This window comes from Mus musculus, chromosome 3 (genome assembly GCF_000001635.26).
Source record: "Mus musculus strain C57BL/6J chromosome 3, GRCm38.p6 C57BL/6J".
In the NCBI taxonomy this organism is placed as follows: domain Eukaryota; kingdom Metazoa; phylum Chordata; class Mammalia; order Rodentia; family Muridae; genus Mus; species Mus musculus.
Window position 1 is genome coordinate 64,944,501 of NC_000069.6, and position 12,333 is coordinate 64,956,833.

General features: G+C 39.7%; 1 protein-coding gene across 1 annotated transcript in view; it reads left to right on the plus strand.

Moving 5' to 3' along the window:
- Positions 1–4,711: 4,711 nt before the first annotated feature.
- The window catches only part of Kcnab1 (potassium voltage-gated channel, shaker-related subfamily, beta member 1), a 429,014-nt gene continuing 421,392 nt past the window's right edge, over positions 4,712–12,333 (plus strand). Inside the window, exon 1 of the mRNA NM_001357358.1 lies at positions 4,712–5,033. Within this exon, the coding sequence (NP_001344287.1) occupies positions 4,759–5,033 (275 nt within the window). The 5' untranslated portion in view covers positions 4,712–4,758. The remainder of the gene's footprint in view (positions 5,034–12,333) is intronic.

The following is a 12,333-nucleotide window of genomic DNA, read 5'->3' on the forward strand; positions in this document are numbered from 1 at the left end:
CCATTTATTTTGACATGAATAGTATTTGTGGATTTTATTAATAAGATTCCTTTTGAGGCAATGTGATCCAGTGAATTATTAGAAAATATCAAAGGTGTCCTCACAATACTTGTTAGGTTTACATTTTGTACAAAATGGCATTCCTCTATCTTGAGTAAGGCTAAGAAACAGACTTATTTCTTTTCACCAGATAGCAAGAACCGTAGTGTGTGAGGGGAAGAATAATATATCAGAAATATTAATTATTATTTGATGTTTCATTATGAAGCCATGAGTTTGTATTTAAAAAAAAAAGTAATAGAGTGACCTATTGGGACCTCCCCTTGAGCTGGATTCCACTTTGGACCTGTCACTGGACCTTCTTTTCATCAGACTACTCTTCATTTCTACCCCTGTAATTCTTTCAGACAGGAACAATTATGGGTCAGAGGTATGACTGTGGGATGGCAACCCCATCCCTCACTTGATGTCCTGCTGGAGGTGGGCTTTATAATTTCCCTCTCCCTTCTGTCCAGCATTTCATCTAAGGCCCCTCCCTTTCAGTCCTGGGAGTCTCTCACCTCCTAGGTCTCTGGTGCATTCTGGAGGGGTTCCCCCCCCCTCCTATTTCCTGAGGTTGCCTATTTACATTCTTTCTGCCAGCCCTCAGGGCTTCAGTCATTTTCTCTCTCCCAATACCAGATCAGGTTCCCCTCTACACCCCCTTCCACTTTCCCTCCCAGGCCCCTCCCTCCCTCCCCATTTGTGATTGCTTTCTTCTCTCTACAAAATGGGATTAAGGTGTCCTCACTTGGGCACTTCAGCTTGTTGAGCTTTTTGAGTTCCGTGGACTGTATCTTGGGTATTCTGCAAATTTTTTTGTGGCTAATATCCACTTATTAGTGAGTACATACCATGCATGTCCTTTTGGACCTGAGTTACCTCATTCAGGATAATATTTTCTAACTCCATCCATTTGCCTTCAAAACTCAGGATGCCCTCATTCTTAATAGCTGAGTAGTATTCCTTTGTGTAAATGAATCATATTTTCTGTATCCATTCTTCTGTTGTGGGACATCTAGGTTGTTTACAGCTTCTGGCTATCACAAATAAGTCTGCTATGAACACAGTGGAACACTTACCCCTGTGGCATGTTGGAACATCTTTTGGGTATGCTCCCAAGAGTTGGTATAGCTGGGTCTTCTGGTAGATCTATTTCCAGTTTTCTGAGGAACCTACAGATTGATTTTCAGAGTGGTTGTACCAGTTTGCAATCCCTCCAGCAATGGAGGAGTGTTCCTCTTTCTCCACATCCTCTCCAACATGTGTTGTCACCTGACATTTTGATCTTAGCCATTCTGATTGGTGTGGGGTGGAATCTCAGTGTCGTTTTGACTTGAATTTCTCTGATCACTAAGGACTTTAAACATTTCTTTAGGTGCTTCTCAGCCATTCAAGTCTTCAGTTGGAAGGAGTTAAGGGAAGGAATGTGGGCTGAAGAGAACACAAAATTACAATACAATCATATATTATGCATGTATGAAATTCTCAAAGAGTAATATAATATATAGTATATAATATGACATAATATATGATCTGATATATTTTCAATATAGTAAAATTAGCTTGCTTCTTATGTTAGATATCAAGGTATCAAAATATATCAAATCCAGTTTTGACAAATTATGTACAATAATTAATTGTCATGATAACTCAATTCTTATAAAATGTAATAGACACAAAATTGAGATGTTTACTATTTTTTATATTTTATTTTAGAGTTATTTTGTAAGGCCATAGGTAAAAGATTATGAAGCAATCAAGTGTTATGGAGTTGGAGTGATGGACTGTGGTGAGAAGAAACTAGTTCAGACAGAAGAGGAAAGCATGTAAGATTCCTAGCTGCTGAGGAAGAGCTTGCTCCTGTGTATTTTAAAAAGGGTGATATTAAATCACTTTGTGACTTCAATTCCATTGGATAAATTTAAGATGATATAAGAAATTTTTAAAACAGCAATTCAGTATGCTAGGCATATATCCTTGGCAACTACTTAATATATGACACAATGTTGAGTACTTAGTATTTACCTTGATACTTAATTTTAAATGTTTGAAAGGAGGGGATACACAGAAAGTCTGCATTTTAGGTCAGTAACCATGCTTCAGGAAAGTTGATGCTGATATCTGTTTAATTTAATACGTACTCAACATTCTAAGTATTTCGCACATGTTTTATCAAAGGTTTCTAATGAGAGTATCGATAGTGTTCTGGTTACTAGCAGTGTTCATAAATAACCCCAAACTTAGTGGTCATAATAAGCCAATGAGTAATTTAGATCACAACCTTGGCAATTTGAATCTGAGCAGTGTGAGAATGCAGGGCTGACTTGAAGGTGCCTTGTACAGTAGGCAGATATGAGGACTATCCAAGCCAGCTCATTTAGTTAGTAGCTAATGATGTCTGGGAAGTCAGCTGAGGCTGCTGGTCAGAGCACCTGTGTGTTACTTCCTGGGACGGCAATATCCAGTAGTCAAATTTCCCCAAGATAATGGAAATCTCTCAAAGTCAACTGTCCTATACTAGTGGGTAGAAACCTCATGGTCATTGCAATCTAACCAAAGATGTCATATACTATTACTTGCACCATATTTTACATAAAAGCAGTCAGAGCCCTAGAACCATGAGTAGGAAAACAATGCTACTCTTCTTAGAAAGAAGTGTGAAAGAAGTGGAGAGATCCACATATTAAAACTATAATAAATAGATATGTTTATCTATTTTATAGATAAGAAAACTAAAGTATTGAAGAATTATACATACATATAAATATATTTGGGTATATGATATATATACATATATGTGTGTATATATTCTGTGCATAAAAACACAATTTGTCTATCTTTATCGCAATTACTCTCTTGTAACCCTTTTCTACCTTCATGTCTTATGTGTGTGTATATATAGTTAGATATGTAGATAAATAATAGATTACACATATGGGAGAAAATATGATCTTTGCCTTTCTGGGCCACTTCGTTAAAATGATCTCTAGTTCTATCTTTTTTCCTGTAGATGATATAATTTTAATATTTTTATAGATAAATAAAACGCTATTATGTAACTAACAAAAATTTATTCCATTTACTTGTTGATGAGTGTCTATGCTAGTTTCACCTTGTCTATTGTAAATAGTGTAGAGTCCATGTTTGACTATGTCTAAGAATGTCAAACTAGCAACGTTGTCTCCAAAATCTGCACAGCAGAGAGGCTAGCTGCAATGGATACTATGTTGCAAGAAGTCTTGAATGATCAAGGAGATGAACTCAATGGAAGACATAAAACAGATTGCAGTCTGTTGGTGCTGGGAGTTCTGGTGCCTACTGCTTCAGGTGGGACTTATTCTGGTAGTTGATCTTAGCTGGTTCTTTGCCCTTTGATATGTGTTTTAGGCTCCATATGGATTGTTGCTCCTTTCTAAGCCTAGACTCAAAATGAATGGCATTTCCCTATACATAATATGACTGCTGTTGTCTAATTCTTGGCTTAGACCAACTAGCAACTGTTAACGATTCTCAAAAAATATTGGCAGGCTTTTGAAGTGCTACTGTTTCTTCTATCTCTTCATTCCTTTCCTCTCTTGCCTTTTCAGAGTCTATAAGACCTTGCTTTACTGGTAAGATTTTAATCAGTGGTCTTGTCATAAACAGGAAAGTTCACATATATTCCCAGACTCCTGTACAGCAGACACTGGGATAGGGAATAGATAGGAGGGACTTAGGATGGTTAGGGGAGCCAGGGTTAATTATACTAAATAACTCTGTCATGGGAATCTTGAATGAGCAATGGTATCATGGATATCATGGATCCTCTGAGACAGAACACAGGTCATATATCCTTGAGAAAGCTTGAGTCCTATCCATGTGTTGTAATCAAAAATGCATTAACTAAACTCTCCTTTCTTCAGAGCTAGTTTTCATGTGCACTTAACATACTTACGACACATCTCTATTCCTTCCTCTGGCTCTGCTTCAACTCTAGCTGAAATCCAATTATAAAACGACTTTCATACCTTCCATGAATTATAAAAAGCTGAAGGACCAATTGTCAGAATCAGCTGTGGTAGGCTTACTGTTCTTACAGAAGGAATCAAAAAACACTTGGTATGTTATATGGCTTGGTGACATTCACAAAGCCTTCTGCTGCTAATGGAACATGAAATTCACCCAATATTTCATTTACAGCTTAGCCAAAAGGTTAGGTAATCTGTCTCATGCATTGAGACTGTTGTTCTTATTAGAAAAAATTCACATTAAAACTTTCAAAACTCCAAAAGGGGCTGGTGAGTCTTAAGAGGGCTTTTATTTAAAAAAAAAAAAGAGCAAAGCAAAACAAAATGCAACTCTAATGTAGCAATGGAATATAATTTACCTAAATCTTATTGTCTAAGGTAAAAGTTAGAAGTCATATTCCTAACTTTAAAGCAGATATAATTCATAAACTTCAGAATAATAAAGTTTTGGAGACTTGCTCTTGAATTTCCATATTCCAAGAAGTGACAGGTAGCGGCCGCATTTCCTCTCCGCCCCAGGAAACTTTAGAGGTAGATAGCCTTTCATCCCAAGTGCAGCAGGCTCAGTTACAGGTCCGTGGCAGGATAAGGTTAAGGTGGGGGGCGGGAAGACAGGGCAGCGGAGGGAGACAGAAACAGAAATCAATTCAAATTACTTTAATGACAGTCGCTTAGCCTCTTCCCAGACAGGCAGATAGGAACTTCCAGGATGCTGGCAGCCCGCACAGGCGCTGCAGGGAGTCAGATCTCCGAAGACAACAGCAAGTTCAGAAAGCAGTCTGGCCTTTCTTCAGGGGGGAAAGACAGATCTCCCAAGAAAGCCCCCGAGAATGCCAAAGACAGCAGCCTCAGCCCAACCGGGCAAAGCCAGCTCAGGGCAAGGCAGCTGGCCCTGCTGCGGGAGGTGGAGATGAACTGGTACCTAAAGCTCTGCGAGCTGTCCAGCGAGCACACCACGGCACACACCACCGGGATGCCGCACAGGTGAGCACGCAGCGATGGGGACATCATCCGGGCGGACGGGATCTGGAGAGCAGGTGCCTTGCGTTCCTTTCCTGGCAGTGAAATCGTAGTAGCAGCCCTCACAGCCTCACTGGGCGCTTCAGAACCTGCACAACAAAAGGCAGGAACTTGGTGCAATGATAAACAAAGCTCTCTGAATTGAGACTCGGAAAATATCCTTTGGAAAGCCAGTAATGAGCTTAGTGGATGAGAGTCAATTTTTTTTTCCTCTAGGGAATAAAAAATATCTTAGGAATTCAGAGATTGTAAGGAAAAGGAAAGGAAAGGAAAGGAAAGGAAAGGAAAGGAAAGGAAAGGAAAGGAAAGGAAAGGAAAGGAAAGAAAAGAAAAGAAAAGAAAAGAAAAGAAAAGAAAAGAAAAGAAAAGAAGGGAAAGAAAAGAAGGGAAAGAAAAAAGAAAAGAAAGTTTCTTCCCCAAAGAATGAAATATTATTGCTGTCTCCCAGTGTTTCCTTTACTTTGGGAAGTAGGGCATGTGGAGAGGGCTTTTGAGCAGTTTTGAAAGTGGATAGTTGAATAGTGTTAACTTGCTGGATAAAGGTTTCCTCATATGGTTCAAGAGGGGTATGGAGCAGATTGTATTGACAATCATATACCTCAATAGTTGAGACAGGTAACACAGGGAGAAAGGAGTACTTTTCAAACAGATGTAAATATAAAACAATTTCCTGAAGATTTTCTCTCTTTTCTTTCCTCAGCCTGGGCTTTACATATCAGTAAGGAAGGACAGTTTCATTAAACCCACCGCAGCAATGTCTGGAGTCCTGAAACCCAAGTGTACTTGTTTCCTATAGGTTGTATTATGAAATGGCATAGGAAATAGAAAGAGTTTTGCAAGAAAAGCTATGGTAAAATGAGCCCAGAAGTTTTTAATAAATGGTAATAAGATTTCAATAGCAAAAACATTTAATGAAATGACCAAAATATCTTTTGTTAAGACTACAGCATAGTATATCAAAATATCCAGTATACTCATAGCAACTTCTGTGTGTATATTTGTGGTGTGATGTGTGTGTGTGTGTGTGTGTGTGTGTGTGTGTGTGTGTGTGTGTGTGTATGATTATCTTTGTGTATGCTGTGTGAATATGTGTGGTATGTGTTTGTGATATGAGTGTGTTTGGTTGTGTACTCCATGCACATGAGTGTGCAAGTATGCAGGGAGGCCAGAGCAAGACATCAGCTTTCCTTCTCCATCATTCTTTTCCTTCTTACTCTGTGACAGACTCTCTCTCACTGTATCAGGAACTTGTCATTTTGACTAGGCTGGCTGACCAGGGAGCTGCCTGTCTTTGCCCCCCAAATGCTGGGGTTACAGCACATACAGCCCTCTTGACATTTTACATGGCGCTGGGGTTTGAACTCAGGTCTGAGCATTTTCAGAACAAATGCTCTTATCCACTGAGCCATTTTCCCCGGTTTCCATTGTTATATTTCTAATTCAAACAGGAAACCTCTAAAGCAGTTGAATTAAATAGCACATATACTCTAGAACCTTGGATGACACAATTCAAAATGCCTTGACATATTTACATTTCCCTTTTTCCATGGCAGTAATAAAATAAATGTTTCCAGATGTAAGTCACTATTGAAATATCAGCACTTAAAATGCAGTATGAAATAAATCTTCTAGAAAAGCCTAGGAATTAGATGTAGTGTTCACAGTCAGGGTGACCTGTCTGAGCTCTTGAACAGACTCTGATGACTGCAACTGTGTGTGGGGGAGGTGGGGTTTGGGGGGGTGGCAGGGTGTAGGTCAGTGGCAGGGAGCTTGAGGAAGGGACAGTCTCATTTAAGGAAAGCTTGAGGGAGCTTGTGCTCGCTAGAAATTCATCTCTTTACATAACCAGTATCCCAAATCATTGTGTATCTTTTATGTCTATAAAGCTATTATTACAGGGCCTATGGGGGAAGTTAAGTGACAAGGGAAATCCTTGATAATAGTTTCTTTCCCTAACATATTCCTTGACTTAAGCTAAACCTGCTACTTTCCATAAGGAGCATAATGCAAGACAACAAATTCCCTGCTGTCATCTGACACTGAAGCAACATTTACCAAGTCAGAGTGAAATATCAGTTAACCTAATGAGGTTTAGTGAGTAATTTGGAAAGAAAAAAAAACTGCTCTTTACTGTTCTACCTAGATAATAACTGGCTCTGTTGTTAAAAAAAGACTGGGTAAGACATGATTTGATATTATTCTATACATTCAGGGAAATACCATTTAACCATTGATTGACACCTGCTTAGTGAGTCATATCTGTTGAATACCATCAGAACAGAAGATGCCCATCCATCCTTTATTTTACAATATGATTGTTACTCAGTTGGGGGGGGGGGGAGAGGGTCATACAGTTGGCACTTGGCACTTAGTTCAATCCTAACTTAGATGAATTTGCTGAAGATCTCAGATGGACTTTGTGTAGCTCAGAAGACCAAAGCTGCTCCCTGCTTTTGTAACTATGGGTATGGAAAGCACCCAGTTCTGATGAGTCTCCTAAACAATGACTAATTAGGCGATATTTCACATTTTAATGCTCACGTTGGGATATAAATCCTTGAGCTACCCTCATGTTCAGATTAGCTGTCAGGAAGTTAAGGAAAGTTCTTATGGATTTTCTGTGTGTTTTCCTCAAATAGTTTGGCTCTCCTGACATTTCTACATTAGACTTATATGTAGTTGATAAATGTGCCTAACCTTTAAATAAAATGCCTGAAACATTATGTGTCTATGAAATATTGTTTATACAGCAGAACATACAATGTGTTAAGAAGAATATAAAGATGCCACATATTGTAGCTGAGAAGAATTTGATGGGCATCAGTAAGGACTTAGTGTCCTCTGACTCTAATTCCCTTCCTGGAAAAATGGAATTAAAATATTGAATAGTGAGTTCATTCTAACTCATGCTGGGTTGTTTTATACCTGGATCCCACAACAACCTGAATTTCAAAGGAACTGATTAGGGGAAAACATTAGAAGTGGAGGCAGGGCTCAAGATTCCTGGTATATTTATTTAATAAACAAATATAGGAAGGAAAGGGAACACAGATGAAAGAGTAGCCCTGTTCCCTTTTCTGCTCTGTGTATACATGGGATTACACAATAAAACAACCTAATAAAATTTGCTTCATATTGACTGATCGTTCATTTCAGGGCTGCCTGATGATGGTGATATTGAATGTATTTATCATCAGTGGCAGCTTGTTACTTGCCTACCAAATGAGAATAGAGTAGGGGCCAGAGCTCTGGAGTTAGAGGCAAAACTTGGCTTTTCCTCTTTGCTCCCTTGTGTGCTACTTGTTCTGTTTGTTTGATTGTTTGTTTACTTGGTTTGTGTCAGGTTGACAAAAGCTTGGGTCACTTGGAAAGAGGGAATCTCAGCTGAAGAACTGTCTTCAGCAGACTGACCTACGGGCAAGGCAGTGGGGCATTTTCTTCAATGATGAGTCATGTGGTCAGGCCCAGCTCACTGTGGGAGGTGCCACCCTGGGCAGTGCCACCCCTGGGCAGGTGCTTCTGGGCTGTTTAAGAAAGTTGACTAAGCAAACCATGAGGAAGAAAACAGTAAGCTACATTTTTCCATAGCGCTGCATTAGTTCCTGCCTCCAAGGCACCTACTTTTAGCTCCTGGTCTGGCTTCCTACACTGATAGTTTAGGATGTGAAAGCCAAATAAATCTTTTCTCTGCAAGTTGATTTTGGTCAAGTGTTTTACCATAGCAACAGAGAAGCCAACTAGAATGCCATGTAACTGTGGGCATGACTTTTTAAATTTTATTTAAGGTTTTCAAATAAATCTTTGGACTTTGCCTAATGTTTTAAAAATAGATAAATAAAAGCAAGAGAGCTAAGAGATAGTTGGTACAGTGCTTGACACACAAGTATTAGAACCTAAGTTAGGATCCCAAGTACGCACATAAAAAGATGCAGATCCAGAAGCACATCCTCACCTCTGGATAGGTGGAAACAGGAGAACTTGACCTTGCTGGACAGCCCAGCCTAGCCAAACTGTAAGTTCCAGATCCAGTGAGAAATTGTTTCAAAAAAGAAGTATGGGGCACAGAGATTACTCAGTGACTAAAGATGCTTGCTCTGCAAGCATAGGGACTTGAATTTGATACCAGCACAGTGTAAAATCTGCACAGCTGGGCATGCATACATACAACCCCAGTATTAGTGCAGGATAGAGACAAAGGGGAGCAAAGGCAAATTCTGAGAGCTCACTGCCCAGCCAGTCTAGCCTAGTCAAAGTAAGATTCCGGTTTAATGGGAAATGTTGTCTCACAGCAACAAGATAAAGAACAATTCAGAAAAGGCACACAACTTCTTGCTCGTTTTGTGGTCAAAGAAATAGAAATTCAAAAAGTTAATTAACATACCTAACAATTTCTTGAAATGCAAAACTCAGTGATTTTATGGGCTAGAGAAATGGCTCAGTGGGTAAAGGCACTTCTTGTCAAGACTGATGACCCGAATTAAATCCCTGGGGCCCACATGGAGGAAAATAGGCTGGCTTTTGCATGTTGTTCTCTGTCAATTGCACATGCACCATGATACAACCTGCAGATAGATAGATAGATAGATAGATAGATAGATAGATAGATAGATAGATAGATAGATAGATAGACAGATAAAGATAATAGAGAGGGGAAATGTTGGGGGTAGAAGGGTTCAAGCATGTCGTGGAGTGATAAAGATGGAAGAGAGGACTGAGGAAGAGTAAACTAATATAAAGTGTGTATAAACAAGCTACATGGGAACCTATGATCTTGAAATCCTAGTAAAAATATAATAGGGGGGGATAATAGAACACATGTGCTATGAAAGAACAGGATGGACATATGGGAAGCTAAAAGTCTGAGTAGGAATAGGTGGATGGGGTAGAGGACTGTGGGAAAGGAAAAGATGGATAGAGGATGGGTTAACCAAAACAATTTATGAAGAACTTCTATACAGCCCTATTAGTTTGTAAGCTAATTAAAGATGTAATTATTTAAAATAAGTCTGAAGAGTGATACCTCGTATTAGTGAACTGTCCCAGAGACATTATTAAAGGAAAATGTTAATGCCAGGGGCCAGTTACCCTGCCATGAGTTATTGGTCAATAAGTCTTGGAGGCACCCCAAACAGTACAGGCTATTCAGATTGCTTTTGGCTGTCTACCATAATTAGATAGTTTAACCCTGGTGCTAAATACAGCACACAATTTGGTTGCAGAACACAGAAATTAATCTTGAACTAACTAGGAAACTTTTCACTTGCTGGTTAACTTTCTTTCATAATGCTGGAAGGTTTATTATTTTTTTTTTTGTTTTAAAATTTTTATTTATTTTTTTTCCATTTTTTATTAGGTATTTAACTCATTTACATTTCCAATGCTATACCAAAAGTCCCCCATATCCACCCACCCCCACTCCCCTGCCCACCCACTCCCCCTTTTTGGCCCTGGTATTCCCCTGTACTGGGGCATATAAAGTTTGCAAGTCCAATGGGCCTCTCTTTCCAGTGATGGCCGACTAGGCCATCTTTTGATATATATGCAGCTAGAGTCAAGAGCTCCGGGGTACTGGTTAGCTCATAATGTTGTTCCACCTATAGGGTTGCAGATCCCTTTAGCTCCTTGGCTACTTTCTCTAGCTCCTCCATTGGGAGCCCTATGATCCATCCATTAGCTGACTGTGAGCATCCACTTCTGTGTTTGCTGGGCCCCGGCATAGTCTCACAAGAGACAGCTACATCTGCGTCCTTTCAATAAAATCTTGCTAGTGTATGCAATGGTGTCAGCGTTTGGATGCTGATTATGGGGTGGATCCCTGGCTATGGCAGTCTCTACATGGTCCATCCTTTCATCTCAGGTCCAAACTCCGTCTCTGTAACTCCTTCCATGGGTGTTTTGTTCCCAAATCTAAGGAGGGGCATAGTGTCCACACTTCAGTCTTCATTCTCCTTGAGTTTCATGTGTTTAGCAAATTATATCTTATATCTTGGGTATCCTAGGTTTGGGGCTAATATCCACTTATCAGTGAATACATATTGTGTGAGTTTCTTTGTGAATGTGTTACCTCACTCAGGATGATGCCCTCCAGGTCCATCCATTTGGCTAGGAATTTCATAAATTCATTCTTTTTAATAGCTGAGTAGTACTCCATTGTGTAGATGTACCACATTTTCTGTATCCATTCCTCTGTTGAGGGGCATCTAGGTTCTTTCCAGCTTCTGGCTATTATAAATAAGGCTGCTATGAACATAGTGGAGCATGTGTCCTTCTTACCTGTTGGGGCATCTTCTGGATATATGCCCAGGAGAGGTATTGCTGGATCCTCCGGTAGTACTATGTCCAGTTTTCTGAGGAACCGCCAGACTGATTTCCAGAGTGGTTGTACAAGCCTGCACTCCCACCAACAATGGAGGAGTGTTCCTCTTTCTCCACATCCTCGCCAGCATCTGCTGTCACCTGAATTTTTGATCTTAGCCATTCTCACTGGTGTGAGGTGGAATCTCAGGGTTGTTTTGATTTGCATTTCCCTGATGATTAAGGATGTTGAACATTTTTTCAAGTGCTTCTCTGCCATTCGGTATTCCTCAGGTGAGAATTCTTTGTTCAGTTCTGAGCCCCATTTTTTAATGGGGTTATTTGATTTTCTGAAGTCCACCTTCTTGAGTTCTTTATATATGTTGGATATTAGTCCCCTATCTGATTTAGGATAGGTAAAGATCCTTTCCCAATCTGTTGGTGGTCTTTTTGTCTTATTGACGGTGTCTTTTGCCTTGCAGAAACTTTGGAGTTTCATTAGGTCCCATTTGTCGATTCTCGATCTTACAGCACAAGCCATTGCTGTTCTGTTCAGGAATTTTTCCCCTGTGCCCATATCTTCAAGGCTTTTCCCCACTTTCTCCTCTATAAGTTTCAGTGTCTCTGGTTTTATGTGAAGTTCCTTGATCCACTTAGATTTGACCTTAGTACAAGGAGATAAGTATGGATCGATTCGCATTCTTCTACACGATAACAACCAGTTGTGCCAGCACCAATTGTTGAAAATGCTGTCTTTCTTCCACTGGATGGTTTTAGCTCCCTTGTCGAAGATCAAGTGACCATAGGTGTGTGGGTTCATTTCTGGATCTTCAATTCTATTCCATTGGTCTACTTGTCTGTCTCTATACCAGTACCATGCAGTTTTTATCACAATTGCTCTGTAGTAAAGCTTTAGGTCTGGCATGGTGATTCCGCCAGAAGTTCTTTTATCCTTGAGAAGACTTTTTGC